This window comes from Amblyraja radiata, chromosome 18, assembly GCF_010909765.2.
Source record: "Amblyraja radiata isolate CabotCenter1 chromosome 18, sAmbRad1.1.pri, whole genome shotgun sequence".
Classification (NCBI taxonomy): Eukaryota; Metazoa; Chordata; class Chondrichthyes; order Rajiformes; family Rajidae; genus Amblyraja; species Amblyraja radiata.
Genome location: NC_045973.1, coordinates 46,369,456 through 46,392,623, shown reverse-complemented (window position 1 = coordinate 46,392,623; position 23,168 = coordinate 46,369,456). Strand labels below are relative to the sequence as shown.

At 42.4% G+C, this 23,168-nt stretch overlaps 1 protein-coding gene across 3 annotated transcripts in view; it reads left to right on the top strand.

The window, feature by feature from the left end:
• The window catches only part of nol8 (nucleolar protein 8), a 56,160-nt gene extending 33,279 nt beyond the window's left edge, over positions 1-22,881 (top strand). For all 3 annotated transcript variants that reach the window (XM_033037265.1, XM_033037263.1, XM_033037264.1), the window contains 5 exons: positions 141-445; positions 7,324-7,447; positions 10,457-10,524; positions 10,658-10,740; positions 21,486-22,881. In XM_033037265.1, the coding sequence (XP_032893156.1) occupies positions 141-445; positions 7,324-7,447; positions 10,457-10,524; positions 10,658-10,740; positions 21,486-21,539 (634 nt within the window). In that variant the 3' untranslated portion in view covers positions 21,540-22,881. The remainder of the gene's footprint in view (positions 1-140; positions 446-7,323; positions 7,448-10,456; positions 10,525-10,657; positions 10,741-21,485) is intronic.
• Positions 22,882-23,168: the final 287 nt, after the last annotated feature.

Genomic DNA, 23,168 nt, shown 5'->3' with positions numbered 1-23,168 from the left:
GGTTCAACGTGTTATGATTAAAAAGACTCCTCGTACCTTTTAACCCGATTTTGAAGTCTGTTTCTGCTAAGAAAAAGATGCTTTGATCTAGGTCATATTAGTCTGATTTTAACTACTGACTTGTTTCATAAATGTTGCAGCAAAGCAGAAAGAAAGAAAAGGAAAATAGAGGAAGAGAAACTTCCTGAAGTATCAAAAGAAATCTATTATGATGTCAATAAGGACTTGAAAGGGATGTTCACTTCCAATACCAAAGAAAACGAAGTTACATTGGCTAAGGAAGATGAAATTCAGCTAGAAAATCAGTGTCCTGAACCTCGTGAAATGCCAACCATCCAGCAGGCATTTGATTACCCATCCAGTAATGATGCTGCAAAAGAAGATTCGTCTAATTTTACGTTTTCGTTTTTTGAAGCAGCAACCCAAGATGGCAATCAAAAGTCAGGTAAACATATTTATGACTGTTGTTTGTTCATTTTGCTGATTAGGTTTGGGAATAGAACATATTATCTCATAAGCTAACAGGTTTTAACGACCCCCCGTCAGTCTGAAGAAGGGTTTCGGCCCGAAATGTCGCCTACTTCCTTCACTCCATAGATGCTGCTGCACCCGCTGAGTTTCCCCAGCATTTTTGTGTACCTTCGATATTCCAGCATCTGCAGTTCCCTTTTGAACAGGCTTTAACCTCCAGTAGCCTTACTTATGCTAAATGTGCTACAAGAGGAGCTAACACACTGGACAAGGTCTACTCCAACATCAAGCTGGGCTACAGGGCTAGACCACTACCACACCTGGGCCAGTCTGACCATATGTCCCTGCTTTTAATTCCTGCATATGCTCCCCTCAGGAAAACTGCTCCTACCATCACAAAGACCATCACAACTTGGCCTGATGGTGCCTCTCAGCAGCTGCAGGACTGCTTCGACAGGACCAACTGGGATGTGTTTAAACACCAGGACCTGGAGGTGTTCACAGACAGTGTACTATGTTACATTAAAAACTGCATGGACACTGTCACAGTGGACAAACGCATCCGGGTCTACCCCAACCAGAAGCCCTGGATGACCCGGTAGGTCCAGCGGCTGTTAAAAGAGAGGAACACCGCTTTTAGGTCTGGCGATAGGGCTTTATACAGCACGGCCCGAGCTAACCTGAAGAGAGGCATCAGAGAGGCCAAATCAGACTACAGGAGGAGGATAGAGGACCACCTGGACAGTAATAACAGCAGGCAGGTGTGGCAGGGGATCCAGTATCTCACCAACTACAAGACCAACCTTGGAGCTGCTGAAGGTGACGCCTCGTTGGCAGAGGAGCTGAACCTCTTCTTTGCTCGCTTTGAAGTGGAGCCACCAGAGACAGCCACATCACACCACATGGTCCACAGCAGCTTAACCCTCAAGATAGAGGAGCATGAGGTGAGGCGCACGCTGCGGGCCATCAATCCGAGGAAGGCTGCTGGACCCGACGGCGTCTCTGGATGCGTGCTGAAGGACTGCGCAGACCAGCTGGCTGGAGTCTTTACGAGGATTTTCAACCAGTCTCTGGTCCAGTCCACTGTCCCACCCTGTCTGAAGTCCTCCACCATAGTCCCCTTGCCCTAAAAAACCCCACATCTCCAGCCTCAACGACTACCGGCCAGTCGCACTCACACCAGTGGTGATGAAGTGTTTTGAAAAACTGGTCCGGCGTCACATCACATCACTCCTGCCCCGAAGCCTTGACCCCCACCAGTTTGCGTACAGAGCGAATAGATCCACAGAGGACGCTGTAGCCACAGCCCTCCATGCTGCACTGTCCCACCTGGAGCAGCCGGGGAGCTACGTGCGGATGCTCTTTGTGGACTACAGCTCTGCTTTTAACACCATCCTTCCCCACAAACTGGTGGACAAACTGGGGGACCTGGGACTTCCACACTCCACCTGCATGTGGATAAATAGCTTCCTGTCGGGTCGCAGCCAGAGAGTCAGAGTGGGCCATCACACATCCACGGCCCTCAGCCTCAGTACCGGCTCTCCACAGGGCTGCGTGCTGAGCTCCCTGCTTTACACCATCTACACATTTGACTGCACCCCCGCACACCACAGTAACACCATTGTCAAATTCGCGGATGACACCACGGTGGTGGGGCTCATCTCTGGGGGGGGGGGGTGAGTACGCCTACAGGGATGAGGTGGAACAGCTGACAGTGTGGTGTGGAGAGAATAACCTGCTCCTCAACACCTCAAAGACCAAGGAGCTCATAATAGACTACAGGAAGAAGAAAACGGACATTACACCATTAATCATCAGAGGGGACTGTGTGGAGAGGGTGGCGGATTTCCGCTTCCTGGGAATCCACATTGAGGAGGACCTGACATGGAGCGTGAACACCTCTGCGCTGCTGAAAAAGGTCCAGCAGAGACTGCACTTCCTGAGGGTGCTCAGGAAGAACAACATCACCCAGAGACTGCTGCTGTCCTTTTATCGGTGCTCCATAGAGAGCATCCTAATATACTGTGTATGCGTGTGGTACACCAGTTACACAGCGGCTAAGAGGAAAGCGCTCCAGAGGGCTATTGACAACGCCCAGAAGATTGTCGGCTGCCCTCTCCTCACCTTGGAGGACCTACACAGTTCCCACTGTCTCAAGAAATTCCAGAACATTATAAAGGACATTTCCCACCCCGGACACTCCCTGTTTGAACTGTTGCCGTCAGGCAGATGGTACAGATCAATGAGGACAAGGACAAACAGACTCAAAAACTGTTTTTATCCCACAGCAATAACTACACTTAATATAGCCACCAAATGAGCGCAGGTGCGCTACATACCAAAGGGATTGTGCAATCGACAGAAGAATGTATGGTTGTGTGTTTATGCTTGTTTTATTCATGTTATTTATTTTAGTTTATTTCAGATATTTCTCTTTTACGTATCGTTAGCTTTTAGATAATGTGTGAATGGTGCACTGACTGGTTGGCATTTTTAATTTTGTTGTACATGTTTACATGTTATAATGACAATAAAGAACCTATAAACTATAAACTTATCTAACAGATCAAAAGCTCAGCAAAATATTTTCTAAAATGCCATACCAATCTGCCTTAAATTTACAGTGATGGATAAAATAGAAAATCAGAACATTTTCTGGACTGTAAAGGATATTATGAAGAAACTAAAAATAGAAATAGCTGGAAATGCTCTCCCAACATCAGTGGGTAGAGAAGTAGTCGTTGTTTCAGATCAGTTACCTTTTGTCAGAACTCAAGATTCTGAGTATTTTAGATTTTATAACACTTTGACACTGGAATGCAAGAAAATGTGACATGGAGCGAACCAGAATTGGAGGAAAGGCAAATATACAGCAGGATGCAAGACTAGAGAATGTGACAGATTAGACTGGAGAAAGTTAGAGAATGATTAGAAAACAAATGTGGAATAGATACTTTAGTCAGAATGTCTTTTCTACATTTATCATGAAATACATTGAAAATAAAATATAACTTGTTGATATGAAATTATTGATATGGAAACTGTGTTCTGTCAGCCCACACTACAGCAATACGTTCATATATCAGTACCTGAAAAGTCATCCCAGTTACCAATTTCCTGATTGAATGGGAAACTGTAAATATGCCATCCAGTTATGTCAGGAGGAAGATTTGAGACCATTATTTTCAGAGAGAGGATGACTATTTTACTATCTATCCATTATGGGAGCCAGTGTAGCTCAGTGAACATAGGAGTGTTGGGTGGATGAATAAAAGGTGTTAGCACACTGGCGTTACTCTGGATGGCCTTTAGTTTATGAAAGAGAACAAAGTTATGAAGTAACACAAGCATGGATGAAAGTTTCAGCAGCAGCTGAGCTGATTTCGAAGTGACGTTGGGTGATTACATAGAGGCGTAGTAAGCAATCATGGTGAGAGCACATAGGCAAACCAAAGCGCAACTCTGATTCATATGTGGTATCAATGTTTTAATCATCTGATTCATTATTATATAGTTGCCGGGGGGAAGGCATGGAGGGGTTTGGAGCTGTTTGCTTTGATCAAAGCTATATTGAGTTGAAGGACATTCCTGTTCTCAAATACTGAATAGACAATAGGTGCAGGAGTAGGCCATTTGGCCCTTCAAGCCAGCACTGCCATTCAATGTGATCATGGCTGAACATCCACAATCAGTACCGCGTTCCTGCCTTCTCCCCTGAATCTGCTATCTTCAAGAGCCCTATCTAACTCTCACTTGAAAGTATCCAGAGAACCGGCCTCCACTGCCCTCTGAGGCAGAGAATTCCACAGACTCACAACTCTCTGTGTGAAAATGTGTTTCCTCATCTCCGTTCTAAATGGCTTACCCCTTATTCTTAAACTGTGGCCCCTGGTTCTGGACTTTCCCAACATCGGGTAGTCCAGAACCAGGTTTCCTGCCTCTAGCATGTCCAAACACTTAATAATCTTATATGGTTCAATAAGATATCCTCTCATCCTTCTAAATTCCAGAGTATAGAAGCCCAACCGCTCCATTCTCTCAGCATATGACAGACCCGCCATCCCGGGAATTAACCTTGTGAATCTACGTTGCACTCCCTCAATAGCAAGAATGTCCTTCCTCAAGTTTGGAGACCAAAACTGCACACAATACTCCAGGTGTGGTCTCACTAGGGCCCTGTACAACTGTAGAATGACCTCTTTGTTCTTATACTCAACTCCTCTTGTTATGAAGGCCAACATGCCATTTGCTTTCTTCTCTGCCTGCTGTACATACATGCTTACCTTCATTGACTGATGAACAATCCCGTTGTACTTCCCCTTTTCCCAACTTGACACCATTTAGATAATGATCTGCCTTCCTGTTTTTGCTACCAAAGTGGATAACCTCACATTTATCCACATTAAACTGCATCTGCCCACTCACCCAATCTGCCCAAGTCACCCTGCATTCTCATAGCATCCTCCTCACAGTTCACACTGCCACCCAGCTTTGTGTCATCTGCAAATTTGCTAATGTTACGTAATCCCTTAATCTAATTCATTGATATATATTGTAAATAGCTGCGGACCCAGCATCAAGCCTTGTGGTACCCCTCTAGTCACTGCCTGCCATTCTGAAGATGGGATAGCAGCACATTTGGAAAGTGGTGAAATCATTGGACAAAGTCAGCATGGATTTACGAAAGGTAAATCATGTCTGACGAATCTTATAGAATTTTTCGAGGATGTAACTAGTAGAGTGGATAGGGGAGAACCAGTGGATGTGTTATATCGACTTTCAGAAGGCTTTCGACAAGGTCCCACATAAGAGATTAGTATAAAACCTAAAGCACACGGTACTAAGGGTTCAGTATTGATGTGGATAGAGAACTGGCTGGCAAACAGGAAGCAAAGAGTAGGAGTAAACGGGTCCTTTTCACAATGGCAGGCAGTGACTAGTGGGGTACCACAAGGCTCGGTGCTGGGACCCCAGCTATTTACAATATAAATGATTTGGATGAGGGAATTGAATGCAACATCTCTAAGTTTGCGGATGACACTAAGCTTGGGGGCAGTGTTAGCTGTGAGGAGGATGCTAGGAGGCTGCAAGGTGACTTGGATAGGCTGGGTGAGTGGGCAAATGTAAGGCAGATGCAGTATAATGTGGATAAATGTGAGGTTATCCACTTTTGTGGCAAAAACAGGAAAGTAGATTATTATCTGAATGGTGGCCGATTAGGAAAAGGGGAGATGCAACGAGACCTGAGTGTCATGGTACACCAGTCATTGAAAGTAGGCATGCAGGTGCAGCAGGCAGTGAAGAAAGCGAATGGTATGTTAGCATTCATAGCAAAAGGATTTGAGTATAGGAGCAGGGAGGTTCTACTGCAGTTGTACAGGGTCTTGGTGAGACCACACCTGGAGTATTGCGTACAGTTTTGGTCTCCAAATCTGAGGAAGGACATTATTGCCATAGAGGGAGTACAGAGAAGGTTCACCAGACTGATTCCTGGGATGTCAGGACTTTCATATGAAGAAAGACTGGATAGACTCGGCTTGTACTCGCTAGAATTTAGGAGATTGAGGGGGGATCTTATAGAAACTTACAAAATTCTTAAGGGGTTGGACAGGCTAGATGCAGGAAGATTGTTCCCGATGTTGGGCAAGTCCAGGACAAGGGGTCACAGCTTAAGGATAGAGGGGAAATCCTTTAAGACCGAGATGAGAAAAACATTTTTCACACAGAGTGGTGAATCTCTGGAACTCTCTGCCACAGAAGGTAGCTGAGGCCAGTTCATTGGCTATATTTAAGAGGGAGTTAGATGTGGCCCTTGTGGCTAAAGGGATCAGGGGGTATGGAGAGAAGGCAGGTACGGGATACTGAGTTGGATGATCAGCCATGATCATATTGAATGGCGGTGCAGGCTCGAATGGCCTACTCCTGCACCTATTTTCTATGTATCTATGAAAGGGGCCCATTAATCCGTACTCTTTGTATCCTGTCTGTCAACCAATTTTCTATCCATGTCAGCACTCCCGCAATACCATGTGCCCTAATTTTGCCCACTAATCTCCTACGTGGGACCTTATCAACTGATTTCAGAAAGTCCAGGTACACTACATCCACTGGCTCTCCCTTGTCCATTTTCCTAGTTACATCCTCAAGAAATTCCAGAAAATTAGTCAAGCATGATTTCCCCTTTGTAAATAATGGTTAAACTTGGAGGCAATGGAAAGGTGACTGAGAGACAAAAGGAGGTGGTGTTGAGTGAGATACAGCTGTATATTGTCAGTACATTTGAAAACTGGGTGCAATAACTAGTTTGTTGGAGGGCTTCCAAAGTATTCATCCAGGAATGGAAAGAGAGAGAATTGTTGATAATTATGGATAAGCTAGGGAAGAATGGAACTGGGTGAGTGTAGACCTACCTATCTGGATTTTGGTAGAAAGATGTTAGAGGAGGATGGTGAGGTTAATCTTGTCACAGGTTGCAGAGAGATGTAACAAGATGATGTTACATGTATTATCTTGGTTACAATCACATGGGATATCCCTATTGACTTTGTTAAAAGCCATTTTTATACAGTGACATGCCAAAAGCCTGACTGGAAAGGAAGATGGACACAAATCTGAGGGTTACAACATGTTTGTGGAGTTTAGCAAAAAGTAAATTTGGAGTGTAGATTAAAAAAAAAACAAAGCACAAAATTTGTAGCTCATTTGTAAATCCTTCCCTGTACAAGGATGCTGCTGATCATGGGTACTTAAGAGTGTGCTGATCAAATGTATTACACGCCTACATTATTGTAGATTCAGTTTATAAAATGTACGGAAATCAGATCTTTTGATTTGTATTTTACTATTTTTCAGAACATTATGTAACTGGGCAAGTACCTATGTCGGCTTTTCCATGGCATGAAGATCCTCGATTCCAGGACAGCTCATCTGAAGATGAGGATGACATAGAAAATTGTGAAGATATCACTGCAAAAAAGTAAAACATTTTTGTTAATTTGGAATTGACCTGGGTTTTTGGGACAGATCTTCTACATAAGGGGATAGGCCAGCTTTTAAACACTTAACTGGGAGGAAATTGGTTCCCCAAGTATTGGGTGACATGCAGCCTTTTGTTTCATGTACGTGATAACACCAGCACATCCATCCTGTGCTAGTGGACTCCACCAGGAAATGCTGACATCTTCAGATTTCCCAGCTCTTTCGGCAAAGAATTCTGATGGTGGAAACTGCGGATTTTAACACAAAATAATTAAGTACTGGAGTAACTCAATGGATTGGGCAACATCTCTGGAGAATATGGATTGGCGGCATTTTGGCGTGGAAGTCTCGATGTTGAAATTGGCCGCCACACCTGACCTAGGTTCAGGGGGGCCTCTGGGGGTGGGGTAGCAAGTGCGCTTTTGTAATTTTGTCAGGATTAAAAGAGGTGATGGGCCACCAGTTTCCGGAAAATCAGAGGTGGACCAGTATTTCTACGGGTGCTGTCTGTACGGAATTTGTACGCTCTCCCTATGATCACATGGGTTTTCTCCGGGTGCTCTGGTGTCGTCCCACAAGCCAAAGACGTACAGGTCTGTAGGTTAATTGGCTTAGTTAAAATAGCACATTATCGCTGGTGTGTAGAACAGTGCTAGTGTAAGCACTATGACTGATAGTGATAGCTAATCAGCTAATACGCAGTGACTAGTGGGGCACACACACAGACACACAGACACAGACACACACACACACACACACACACACACACACACACACAAGTTTGCACATGACACAAAGCTGGGTGGCAGTGTGAGCTGCGAGGAGGATGCAATTAGGCTGCAGGGTTACTTGGATAGGTTGGGTGAGTGGGCAGATGAGGTTTAATGTGGATAAATGTGAGGTTATCCACTTTGGTGACAAGAAGGCAAGTTATTATTTGAATGGTGTCAGATTAGGAAAAGGGGAGGTGCAACGAGACCTAGGTGTCAGTCACTGAAAGTAAGCGTGCAAGTGCAGCAGGCAGTGAAGAAAGCAAAGGGCATGTTGGTCTTCATGGCGAGAGGATTTGAGTATAGGAGCAAGGAGGTCCTACTGCAATTGTACAGGGCCCTGGTGAGACCACACCTGGAGTATTGTGTGCATTTTTGGTCTCCTAATTTGAGGAAGGACATTCTTGCTATTGAAGGAGTGCAGTGTAGATTCATCAGGTTAATTTCCGGGATGGCGGGACTGACATATGAATGAATGGATCGACTGGCCTTATATTCACTGGAATTTAGAAAGATGAGGAGAGGTCTAAAAACATATATTATTCTTAAGCGTTTGGACAGGCTAAACGCTGGAGTACAGGAGTCACAATTTAAGAATTAGGGGTAAGCCATTTAGGACTGAGAGGAGGAAAAACGTTTTCAGCCGGCGAGTTGTGAATCTGTGGAATTCTCAGCCACAGAAGGCAGTGAAGGCCAATTCACTGGATGTTTTCAAGAGAGAGTTACATTTAGCTCTTAGGGCTAATGGAAACAAGGGATATGGGATATTGTATGATCAGCCATGATCATATTGAATGGCGGTGCTGGCTCGAAGGGCCAAATGGCCTACTCCTTCACCTAGTTTCTGTGTTTCTATCCCTCACCTTGCCTCCTCTGTATCCTGTAGTTCAGCTCTTGCTCTCCCTCTCCACAGACAGAACAACAACCGAGTTCTCCTTCTTCTTGCCATTCATTCCACCAGCCTCCACATCCAACATATCATTCTCTGACACTTCCACCACCTTAAACCTTATCTACCACCAGCTCCCTCCAAAATCACTTGCTCACTCACCCTTTCACACCCCAACTACCCCTTCCCGATGTACCTACCCCAGCAACCACAGGGGATGTAATACCTGACCCCACCTCCTCCCTCACATCCAACCAGTGATCCCATCAGACCCACCAAGTGAGACACAGGTTCACATGGATCTCTTCTAACTTCATCCACATGCATTTGAAGCTGCTGATGTGGCCGCCTTTACAGTGGTTAGACCAAGTATAGGCTAAGATTGTTTTGTTGAACATTTGCACTGGTGTGCCAAGACCTGCTGGATTTTTCAGTTAACCCTGTTAACACTCCTTCCCATTCTCAAACCGACTATTCTGTGCTGGGCCTCTTCTACTGCCAGCATGAGGCCACACTTAAACTGGAGGAATAGCACCTCATATTCCGCTTGGCAAGCTTACACCCCCACTGTACGAACATTTTAAAATCTCCAATTTTGTGTATCGAACCAACAACAACCCTTTCCCCTTCCTCTGTCTCCTTCCACCTATATCGCTTCCTCTGTCTTCGTATTTCAGGCATCTTCTCGCCGTATCTCATAGCCTTTTGCTTTATTCCCATTTCTGGCCAATGTCCAAATATCTGCCAATCAAACCTCCCATCACTTGTATCACCTACCACGTGCTAGGCTCTGTCCTTCCCTCACTAGCTTTCTTCTTCCCGTCTCCCCCCCATCACCCCCACTACAATTGGCTTTAAAAAGGCAACCAACCTGTAACGTCACATGTCCATGTTCTCCAGAGATGCAGCTCGACCTGCTGAGCTACTCGTGTACAGTATGAATTAACTGACAGCATGCAGAGATTTTAACTGTATCTTGGTACATGTGACAAAAATAAACCTAAACCAAATAGTGTTCCCTAATTCATTTAGTTACAATAATATAATATATGATAATATAATACTATTATAATTATTATAATAATAACATAATTAGCGTACACAATGAAAGAGCTACCTGTAATTATAAAGCAAATCATTATACAATCACTTTGATATCCTTTTGTGTTTGCCTTTGAAAATTATGGATTATTACAATAATATTTGAATTACATTTTAATTTTTAGTAAAATTATAACTTTATTTGTATTTTGTAAATCTTTTAATCCTCTTAACCTTAGTTAGAATTGAGAAAAAATGTGATTGCTTGGTAACTTTAGTGACATTTGTTTTGGATTTGTTTTTACAGTTTGGTGGCATTTCCTGAGAAGAAAACAAATTTATTTTTCTTTTTCAAAGATGACCAAAGACTCATAGGTAAAATAAATACATTTTAAATTACAATGTTTTGTAGATATATTTGGTTTCTGTACTCTTGCACTGCTCCATCTATGGTGACAACATTTTAAATAGATTATGGCTTAGCACAACTCCATCTCTTTGCATCTAGATGGCCCTAAAATGTTTTGTCGAACTACACACCTGGAAGATGAGAGAGATGCCTGGGAAGAAAACCGAGCTTTACTAATTGAGGTAAATGATTTCATAAATGACCGATTCCATCTACCCATCACTCCCTCCCCATTTGATTCCACCTGTTACTGACCAGTTTCTATTCCACTCCCACCACTCTTCCTCCCCCCACCCCCCCTGAGCAGCATCTGGATGCTTATCTACTAAATCCATTTTTTCCATCATCGTTATTTCACTTAGTTCATCTTATTTATATATTCAAAGTAGCATACATCCGGTATGTACCCTGCCTTATACTAACACTATAAACCATCGTGATGTTTCAGTAAATCCACAAAGCACCACTTGGTGTCCAAATTATTCTTCCCAAAGAGTGAAGCCCTGAACTAAATACAAAATCTTACAGTTAAGAGCCCTAAATCCTTTGTATTCCAGCCCCTGATGAGTAAAGATCCGAATGCCAGCTACAAAAAACGTTTTTTCTGTAGTTATCAGTCGGTTTTCATGATAATTTTGACACCAAAATGTCTCCGCTCATCCACAGCACTTAGTTTATTTCATTTTGGAAAATATTTTTCATTGGCCAAAAAGTCAAAGACCGTAAGGTGGGCGTCGATAAATAGATCCATGCTATTTCTATTCACTGCTGTCATAAATATGGAAGAAACATTAACTCTTAGAGATTTACATTTTATCCACTTGGATACTAGGACATGCATTTGCGTTACTATGCACTTTATTTTTGTGCCACCCTTTTGAATGTTGTGTCTTTCATGGGGAATTGGGTCAATAAGTTGTCAATATATCTGCACACTTTAAAAAAATTGACATCAAATGGGACTATTTATCATATGAATATCAAGAAAACAATCCAGCACCATTAATATCACCATTTTCGATGATTCGCATACTTTTTGTGAGGATGGCTAAATTTTGATGGCATATAATTTCTGAGAACCACCCATTCAATCACATTTGGAGTATTTGGGATTCTGGTATCTAAGCTGTAGGTAGGATGTGATTAAGCTAGAGAGGGTGGCAGCTCGCAGCAAGATGACCTAGCAGCTCGATGACCTCTGTCTGGTCAGGGAGAGTGAGGAGGTCATAGAGAGGAGTTACAGAGAGGTGGTCACTCCAAGACCACGGGTGGCAGACAAGTGGGTCACGGTTAGGAAGGGCAAGGGGCAGAGGCAGGGACTAGTGAGTACCCCGGTGGCTGTACACCTTGAAAATAAGTACTCATGTTTGAGTACGGTTGGGGGAGGACAGCTTACCTGGAGGTAGCGACAGCGGCCGGGCCTCCCTGCCCTGTTACTCAGCCCTGTTACTCAGAAGGGTAGGGAAAAGAAGAGGAGGGCAATAGTAATAGGGGACTCTATAGTTAGGGGATCGGATAGGCGATTCTGTGGACGCAGTCAGGAGACCCGGATGGTAGTTTGCCTCCCTGGTGCCAGGGTCTGGGATGTGTCTGAACGCGTCCAAGATATCCTGAAATCGGAGGGAGAGGAGCCTGAGGTCGTGGTACATATAGGTACCAATGACATAGGTAGAAAAAGAGAAGAGGACCTGAAAGGAGAATTTAGGGAGTTGGGAGGAGAGTTAAGGAGAAGGACCAAAAAAGTAACCATCTCAGGATTACTGCCTGTGCCACGAGACAGTGAGAGTAGGAATGGAATGAGGTGGAGGATAAATGCGTGACTGAGGGACTGGTGCAGTGGGCAGGGATTCAAGTTTCTGGATCATTTGGACCTCTTTTGGGGAAGGTGTGACCTGTACAGAAAGGACGGGTTGCACTTGAACCCGAGGGGGACCAATATCCTGGCGGGGAGATTTGTAAAGGCTTCTGTGGAGACTTTAAACTAGAACAGTTGGGGGGAGGGAGTCAAATAGGGAAAGCTAGTAGTCGGTGTGTAGGCAGGAGGCAGAGAAGGGAAGCACTCGGACCCAAAATGTAGGGGAGAAAGAAGAAAAAGATAATAAACAGAGAATAAAAGGTGGTGGGTTTCTTAAATGTGTATATTTTAATGCTAGGAGCATTATAAGAAAGGTGGATGAGCTGAGAGGCTGGATTGACACCTGGAAGTATGATGTTGTGGTGATCAGTGAAACATGGTTGCAGGAGGGCTGTGATTGGAAAATAAATATTCCAGGATTTCGTTGTTTCAGGTGTGATAGAATTGGAGGGGCAAGAGGTGGAGGTGTTGCATTGCTTGTCAGGGAAGATATTACAGCAGTGCTTTGGCAGGATAGATTAGAGGGCTCGTCTAGGGAGGCTATTTGGGTGGAACTGAGAAATGGGAAAGGTGTAGCAACACTTATAGGGGTGTATTATAGACCGCCTAATGGGGAGCGAGAATTGGAAGAGCAAATATGTGAGGAGATTGCAGATATTAGTGGGAGATTTCAATTTTCCACACATAGACTGGGAAACACATTCTGTAAATGGGCTGGATGGTTTGGAGTTTGTAAAATGTGTGCAGGATAGTTTTTTGCAGCAATACATAGAGGTACCTACTAGAGAAGGGGCAGTGCTGGACCTCCTGTTAGGAAATGAGACAGGAAATGAGGTGGCGGAGGTATGCACTTCGGGTCCAGTGATCACAATACCATTAGTTTCAATATAATTATGGAGAGGGTCATTGGGCCTAGGGTTGAGATTTTTGATTGGAGAAAGGCTAACTTTGAGGAGATGCGAAAGGATTTAAAATGAGTGAATTGGGACATTTTGTTTCATGGGAAGGATGTAGAAGAGAAATGGAGGACATTCAAAGGTGACATTTTAAGAGTATAGAATCTTTATGTGCCTGTTCGGTTGAAAGGAAAGCTAAAAGAAGATATGAGGTTGCTTTGGCAAGTAAGGTGAAAGTAAATCCAAAGGGTTTCTACAGCTATATTAATAGGAAAAGGATAACGAGGGATAAAATTGGTCCATCAGAGAGTCAGAGTGGACAGCTATCTGCGGAGCCAAAAGAGATGGGGGAGATATTGAACAATTTCTTTTCTTCGGTATTCGCCAAGGAGAAGAATATTGAATTATGTGAGGTAAGGGAAACAAGTAGAGTAGTTATGGAAACTATGAGATTCAAAGAAGAGGAAGTACTGACACTTTTGAAAAATATTAAAGTGGATAAGTCTCCAGGTCCTGACAGGATATTCCCTGGGACATTGAGAGAAGTTAGTGTAGAAATAGCAGGGGCTATGACAGAAATATTTCAAATGTCATTAGAAACGGGAATAGTGCCGGAGGATTGGCGTACTGCGCATGTTGTTCGATTGTTTAAAAAGGGTTCTAAGAGTAAACCTAGCAATTATAGACCTGTTAGTTTGACGTCAGTGGTGGACAAATTAATGGAAAGGATACTTAGCAGGGCTCGAAATTAACGGGTGCCAATGGCAACTTACAGTCCCGCCGGGCAACCTAAAAGCCATGCCATTTTGCCTGGCTTGGCAAGCAACCGGGACACCCGCCCGCCATCCGTGTCTGGGTCTCGGCTCGGTGCTCAGCTCTCCGCTCGGCGCTAGCTCTCGGGTCTCCGCTCGGCTCTAGCTCTCGGGTCTCCGCTCGGCTCTAGCTCTCGGGTCTCCGCTCGGCACTAGCTCTCGGGTCTCCGCTCGGCACTAGCTCTCGGGTCTCCGCTCGGCTCTAGCTCTCGGGTCTCCGCTCGGCACTAGCTCTCGGGTCTCCGCTCGGCACTAGCTCTCGGGTCTCCGCTCGGCACTAGCTCTCGGGTCTCCGCTCGGCGCTAGCTCTCGGGTCTCCGCTCGGCTCTAGCTCTCGGGTCTCCGCTCGGCACTAGCTCTCGGGTCTCCGCTCGGCTCTAGCTCTCGGGTCTCCGCTCGGCTCTAGCTCTCGGGCCTCCGCTTGGCTCTAGCTCTCGGGTCTCCGCTCGGCTCTAGCTCTCGGGCCTCCGCTCGGCGTTAGCTCTTGGGTCTCCGCTCGGTGCTAACTCTCGGCGCTCGGCTCTAGCTCTCGGGTCGGCGCTAGCTCTCGGCCCGGGTCTCGGGTCTCCGCTCGGCACGGTCGGCCGCCGAGTACATCACTGCCACGGCAACTGGTCGGCGTCGGCCACTTTCTCCCTCCCTTTGCATTGTGGGAGCTCTGGCCGCCATTGCTGTCCGGTCGCTGCCTCACCGCGACCGCTGAAAAACAACGCAGAATCACTCCCTGGAGCTGCAGTAACTCCCTGGAGTAACTCTTGCTTCTTGGTTTCCTGATCCTCCAAAAATATTCGAAATGGAATTTAAATTTGTGGACCCACCACCACCAAACTCCAAACGCTGAAAAATAACAGCCTATTGCATTTTATCTATTTATTGTGTATATATATATGGTCTATAGTATATAGACACACTGAACCTTTATCTCCTGTTCTGTATTATGTTTACATATTCTGTTGTGCTGCAGCAAGCAAGAATTTCATTGCCCTACCTGGGACACATGACAATAAAACTCTCTTGACTTGACTTGGACTTAAGCAAAAAAAGGGTTCTTGGGGGAAAAAAAAGCTGCCTTAAATTTAGTTGCATCTGGTTGGTACTTATGGTAGGGTGAAGACTATTCCATGCTTTAATTGTGCGGGGGAACTCCATGGAGCAGCCAGCATCTCTGGATAGAAACAATTGGGTGACGTTTCGGGTAGAAACCCTTCTTTACATTTCCTCTGGTTTTAATGTTTTTAGTTTAATTTAAAGATACAGCGTGGAAACAGGCCCTTCGGCCCACCGAGTCCACGCCGACCACCGATCACCCGTACTCTAGTTCTATCCCACACATCAGCGATGTAAGTCAAGAGTGTTTTATTCTCTCACGTCCCAGTTCAAACAATGAAATCCTTACTTGCAGCAGCACAACAGAATATGTAAACATAGTACTCTGTAAACAATGTTATAAACGAGAAAACAAAACTCCATACAGACAGCACCCGTATTCAGGATCAATTCCAGGTGTCTAGCAATTTTAGGTAGCAAATTTATGGCCAATCTACTGCCCCAATAGCCTTGAACTGAATTAAAACATACAGTAGCTGTAAAGAGGTACATAGCGTCACTTAGAGATTTAAGACTTTTTTAGTAGCCAAAGTTATCAACGTATAAATTTTTGTGTTGGAAAATAAAATATAGTTGCACAGCTGGTGGACTTGCTGTCTCACACGCCAGAGATCTATGTTCGATCCTGTTCTCGGGCACTTTCTGTGTTGAATTTGCACATTCTCCCTGCAAGCATGTGGGTTTCCTCCCACATCCCAAAGACGCATTGGCTTTGTAGGTTAACTTGTCTCTGTAAAATTGCCCCTAATGTGCAGGGAGTGGGTGAGGAAAGTGGGATAACAGAACTTGTGTGAATGGGTAGACAAAAATGCTGTAGAAACTCAGCAGGTGAGGCAGCATCTATGGAGCGAAGGAAATAGGCGACGTTTCGGGTCAAGACCCTTCTTCAGACTGATGGGGTGGGGGCGGGAAAAAGAAAGGAAGAGGCGGAGACAGTAGGCTGTGGGAGAGCTGGGAATGGGAGGGGAAGGAGGGAGAAAGCAAGGACTACCTGAAATTGGAGAAGCCAATGTTAATACTGCTGGGGTGTAAACTACCCAAGCAAAATATGAGGTGCTGTTCCTCCAATTTGCGGTGGGCCTCACTCTGGTCATGGAGGAGGCTCAGGACAGAAAGGTCGGATTCGGAATGGGAGGGGGAGTTGAAGTACTGAGCCACCGGGAGGTCAGGTTGGTTATTGCGAACTGAGTGGAGGTGTTGTGCGAAGCGATCGCCAAGCCTGCGCTTGGTCCCACCGAGGTTGATCATACGCTGAATAACCATATTTTTGTTTGGAAGTGGAAAGAGATAATAGACATTGCATTCATTACAATGTGTAAAAAGAGATGAGATATTGTATTGTAATTTTGCAGCATGTCATTGTGGTATATATCATGTCTTGATTGGTGAATATGCTTCGTTTGTGACTTTATTTGAAGCAGAAATAATATGTGAATGCTTCATTGACCATAATTCCGACTGGTAGCTATGCACTTCGTCCAAGCATGGATTTGGCAACCTAAAAAGCTGCCGAGGTTGCCCGGCTGGCAACAGGGAAAAAAAGTTAAGCGAGAGCCCTGCTTAGAGATAATATATATATAAGCATCTGGATAAACAGGGTCTGATTAGGAACAGTCAACATGGATTTGTGCCTGGAAGGTCATGTTTGACTAATCTTCTTGAATTTTTTTGAAGAGGTTACTCGGGAAATTGATGAGGATAAAGCAGTGGATGTTGTCTATATGGACTTCAGTAAGGCCTTTGACAAGGTTCCTCATGGAAGGTTGGTTAAGAAGGTTCAATTGTTGGGTATTAATGGTGGAGTAACAAGATGGAATCAACAGTGGCTGAATGGGAGATGCCAGAGAGTAATGGTTGTTTGTCAGGTTGGAGGCCGGTGACTAGTGGGGTGCCTCAGGGTCCACTGTTGGGTCCACTGTTGTTTGTCATATACATCAATGATCTGGATGATGGTGTGGTAAATTGGATTAGTAAGTATGCAGATGATACTAAGATAGGTGGTGTTGTGGATAATGAAGTAGATTTTCAAAGTCTACAGAGAGATTTAGGCCATTTAGAAGAGTGTGATGAAAGATGGCAGATGGAGTTTAATGCTGATAAGTGTGAGGTGCTACATCTTGGCAGGACAAATCAAAATAGGACGTACATGGTAAATGGTAACGAATCGAGGAATGCAGTTGAACAGAGGGATCTAGGAATAACTGTGCATAGTTCCCTGAAGGTGGAATCTCATGTAGATAGGGTGGTAAAGAAAACTTTTGGTGTGCTGGCCTTTATAAATCAGAGTATTGTGTATAGAAGTTGGGATGTAATGTTAAAATTGTACAAGGCATTGGTGAGGCCAATGCTGGAGTATGGTGTACAATTTTGGTCGCCTAATTATAGGAAGGATGTCAACAAAATAGAGCGAGTACAGAGGAGATTTACTAGAATGTTGCCTGGGTTTCAGCAACTAAGTTACAGAGAAAGGTTGAACAGGTTAGGTCTTTATTCTTTGGAGCGCAGAAGGTTAAGGGGGGACTTGATAGAGGTCTTTAAAATGATGAGAGGGATAGACAGTTGATGTGGATAAGCTTTTCCCATTGAGAGTAGGGAAGATTCAAACAAGAGGACATGAGTTGAGAATTAAGGGACAGATGTTTAGTGGTACATGAAGGGGAACTTCTTTACTCAGAGAGTGGTAGCTGTGTGGAATGAGCTTCCAGTGGAAGTGGTGGAGGCAGGTTCGATTTTATAATTTAAAAATAAATTGGATAGGTATATGGACGGGAAAGCAATGGAGGGTTATGGTCTGAGTGCAGGTAGATGGGACTAGGGGAAAATAAGTGTTCGGCACGGACTTGAAGGGCCGAGATGGCCTGTTTCCGTGCTGTAATTGTTATATGGTTATTATATGGTTATATGGGTGCAGAAAAGATTCACGAGGACATTGCCTGGACTGGAGCACTTGAGTTATAAGAGACTGGATATGGTGGAATTGATTTCCTTAGACCGAATGAGGGGTTCGGAGCGGTATGTTTTTTCACATAGGTGGGTATATGGAATGAGCTGCCAGAGGAGATGGTAGAGATGAGTACTTTCATAACATTAAAAAACACATTTGGACAGGTTTGGAGGGATACGAGTCAAATGCAGGCAAATTGAATTATCTTAGATAACCACCGAGGTTGGCATGGATGAGTTGGGCCAAAAGGCCTGTTTCCATGCTGTATAACTCTGAATCTTCCTTTGGTCCAAGGAAGATCATGACTTCATACTGTCCTGCTTCAATACCATCCAATGTAGTTTTGTCCAGTCACTTGGTTTTTCAATTCATTTTGAGTTTTTCTTCTCTCAATTATAGTATTATGCCACCAAATTTCATAAACTTTAATTTGTGGCTCCCTTCCTTCATTTAGGTTAATCATAGTAAAGAGCTTGGTGTTTGGGTCACACTATTGGCATTTGCTTTGTCCCACTAATTTGAACTGCCTAACTCCTAACCAATTTCTTTGCCAAACCAATAGATTACCGGTAATTTCATGCATGCTCATTTTTGTGAACACTAACTTTTGTGGAACCTGAATGAATGCCTTTTGGAGGTCCATTTAAATAACAAATTTAACTGACAAGTCAGCTCATTCTCAAACATCGAAAAAATATTTGTTGTTTATTACTTCACCTTTATAAATTTATTTGGCCTCACTGATTAGTTGTTTTTTGTTCAGAACCTATAAGCAACATTTTGCCTAAGAGGTTTTGACATTAGGTTATAGGGCCTATGATTTCTAATTGTATCTCTCACACTCATCCTTAAGAGAGGGGTAATATGGGAAAATCTCTGATACAATGGGCAGCTCATGACAGAAAGCTTGAGAACAGCATGTTCAATGAATTACGAATTTCATCACGAACATTGTTTCCCATTGTGGGCGAAAATCCACAGAAACAGATACATTTATCTATCCTTCAATATTATTATATTGCCTTCACTGTGGGTTTTTTTGTTTCAATTGTATGTCAATTAATACATGGTGCTCTCACTTCCCTTATTTACTTGAGTTTAATCTTGCTCTTGTGGAGTTAGGGGTATTTTATAGGAGTCATATTCATCAAGCAGTTATGGGAACTGAGAAATTGTATAAAATTATGAGGACGTATGCAAAAGGGAAAAAACATAGTGATTCCCCAGATTTGAAAACAAAGAACTGCAGAGGATATTAAAGAAGGTGGCAAGAGTAGCAGTAGAAATACAAGAAAAGAGATGCATGGGAAATTAAGAGAATCCCAGGAGGAAGTCATCCATTGGTCTCTATTTGTCAGTATATTTTCTTGAATAAATCCAACTCTTCATTTGTGGTTCTATCAATTAGTGGTTCTCCCAAGTTTGTTGTGACCAAATCTTGCTTCAAATGTGTTGTGACGAATTCCAGCCTTTTCTAAATTTAAAAACTGGTTCATCCCTTACCCTTTTTTCAATCCTAATATTGAATACTTGTTATGCACACGTTTGCTTGCTCTTTTATCATTGTTAGGCCACTTAAGGCTCATTATTCATTATTTTATATCCAAAAATGAGTAGCATTTACTCAGTGTCATTCATTGCCTTGTCATTTCAAACTTTATCACAACCAAAGAAGTACTTCTGGAGTGGTTATTATTGTGATGTAGGAACTGCAGTATTTCTATTCAATTTGCACTGGACAAGTTTTCACAAACAGCGCCATAAGAAGAAGAACATATATCTTTATGATGTTGGTTTGAAGAATAATTATTAGTTAAGACAGTTCTGGGCACCATGTTATAGGAAAGATATTGTCAAGCCTAAAAGGGTTCAGAAAGATATTGTCAAGCTTGAAAGGGTTCAGAATCGAGGATGTTACCAGGACTAGAGGATGTGAGCTATAGGGAAAGGTTGAGTCGGCTGGGACTCTATTCCATGGAGCACAGAAGAATGAGGGATATACAAAATAATCAGAGGAATAGATCGGGTAGATGCACAGAGTCCTTTGCCCAGAGTAGGGGAATCTAGGACCAGAGGACATAGGTTCAAGTTGAAGGAGAAAAGATTTAATAGGAATCCGAGGGGTAACTTTTTCACACAAAGGCTGGTGGGTGTATGGAACAAGCTGCCAGAGGAGGTAGTTGAGGTTGGGACTATCCCATAGTTTAAGAAACAATTAGACAGGTACATGGATAGGACAGGTTTGGAGTGATATGGACCAAGCACAGGCAAGTGGGACTAATGTAGATGGAACATTGTTGGCTGGTGTAGGCGAGTTGGGCCGAAGGGCCTGTTTCCACACTGTATCACTCTATGACTATGACACCAGTGAAAACGCACCCTCTACTTCCTCAAAGCCTAGATTACAATTGTTTTTACAACATTTGCAGCTTTTGTTACAAATTGCTCCTTCCTTGTTTCTATGAAAATTAAAGTTTCCTATTGTAACCATTTGCAACAACTTCACTGATTTCCATGATTGTACATTTTGCTACTTCATCACTGATATTTGATCACCTTTAAACTACTGATAAACATCTTGCATGCTTCTTGGCACTACACATTGTATTTTTACCTACCTTCACCAAATCCCCATTGCTCGATCGTGTTCATTTTCAGTTAAAGCACATGTATTTTTCATCAATAGTTTCCTTGTTTGACATCTCTGTGGATGCTAGCAATTATTGACTTAAATTATTTATTCCAAGCCATAAATGCAACAGGTGTCACATATTGTCATGACTTTACTTAACCTGATAAAAAATATATATATAATTGAGTTATGTGTATGAAAATTTAATTGTGATTTCATTATCTTAACATTTGGCTCGGATGAAATGATTTGGAATTTGATTCTCTCACATTTATTTCTACATCATACCTATCTCAACCACGGTGAGTAATTTATTTTTTGATGCAAGGATATTAGGAAACCGAATGCTCTTAATGATCCTCAATCCCGAGGGAGTGCCTCAGAGAATATAGAACAAAAACAGCGTTTGAATTGGATTCCTTGTTGAGTATAAAAAGGAATTGAATAATTAATTGGAAAAATAAAGTTCTGAGTATTTGGAAGGACAAGGAGAAATAGAACTGTGGAGTTGTTACTTTTTCAAAGCTATCACAGGTACAATTATAAAAGGGATCAAGTCTAATCCAAATTACTAAAAATAATGGCATGTTTGTTTGATCAATAAGTAATTTAAGTAGTGAGCCAAGAAAAGGTATTAATCCAACATTAAATGTAATGTCACGTTTTATTCCTATTTTTCAGGAATACCGTAAGAAACACAAAGATGCAAGAAGGAAAATAAAAAACAAGCAATGAAACTTCCTTACGATTAATATGCTGTGAATGAAAACTATTTGCTATTAACTATTCTTTATAAAGGCTCTTTGATAGGGATTTTGTTAATCCTAGTTTTATATCTGTGGTGGTAAACGGGGCAGCTACTGTTTACGAGCTTACACCAGGTAAGCGAGAGTGAAGATCAGTAGAGTAAGGGTAAGATTTAAATATTTTGATGTTTGGCATTTTTTATATTAAAAAATGTTTTAAAGTGATAAGTTTTTAATAATATTTCTTATAATATCAAGTGCATTTGATTGAGCTACAAAACTTCAGTTGTGAAGAAGGAGACATTTGAGAGTTTTGTATATTTTTCTCTCCAAGAAAACTGCCATTTAAATGGCCCAACAAAAATTAAATGTTACCAATTTTAATAAATAAATGCTGAGGAAATGGAGAGGACTATCCTGAAAATGGGTAGCATGGATGTGAGTTTCCCAATCAGAATATTAATTTGTTTTCTTTCCAACTCAGACAATGGACTTGGACAATTTATATTCAAGAATTGTTTATATAAAAACAATGGTTACCATAATCTAAATGGACACATATCGATGGGTGATCATCACATACCATAGAATATCTAGCAAATCATTAAAAAAAAATGTTTTTACTTTTGTGAACATGAGTTTCTGGATGAATCAGTCTATCTGTTATAACTCTAATACAGACTTGTTTTGTACTTATGGTGCCTCACCTGTTGTATACATCATGCATTTTCCGTTTTTAACTTCAATTTTTATTTTATATCAATGATTAGAAGTGCTGCTTCATACAATCTTAATTAGAAGGTGAACTTGATATTCAGAATTATTTCTCACTTCTGTCACATCCTGCATCTTCTAGGAAATTTCCCGGGCAGTTGTTATGAATGGGGAATAATTGACTCGTATTACAATATTTATACTTATCCAGATACATTCCAGTGTATCTGCATAGTAGATACAAAATCCTGCCTCCTTGAAAATTTGTATGTAAAGACTTTGACACACTTTAAATGACTTTATTAATTTTTTTGTAGATCGTCATTGCACATGGAAAATCAGATTTACACAAAGATTCTCTTGATTCTATCAGACCTATTGGGAGGTTTTAATATTCCATAAAAAAAGAAATCCAGAACAAAAAACGTTTTGGATTAGTTGCAAGATGCCTTTAAGGACATTGGAGGTTCCCTTATCACACAGGTTATCATGCAGGAATGTAAAATTGGAGTAGTGATAATTTTAAAAATTCTTTGTTCACATTATCATGACAAATTGCCAAATAGTTCTTGATGTGGCGGACATTTGCTCTTAATAAAAGATCAGTATTAAAATTAGATTGTTTCAAGGGTGTAATACCGCTCATCAAACTGTTGAACTGAGGATTGTTCTTGTAGTAACCCTGATGAGACATACTGGACCATGTCTCGCATTCAATGTCTTTCCAGTTACTAGCTGTAATACTTAGATTTCACTTGAAAACTTGTATTGAATAACATCATCTATGAAATTGAATTTTTTAAGGCACTTAAGAGAACTCTATTTTCTATTGATTTCATCAACATTGTATCCTGCAAACTCGAAAGACAGTCCTATCAATTTAAGTTTGTCGCCTGCTTAAAGG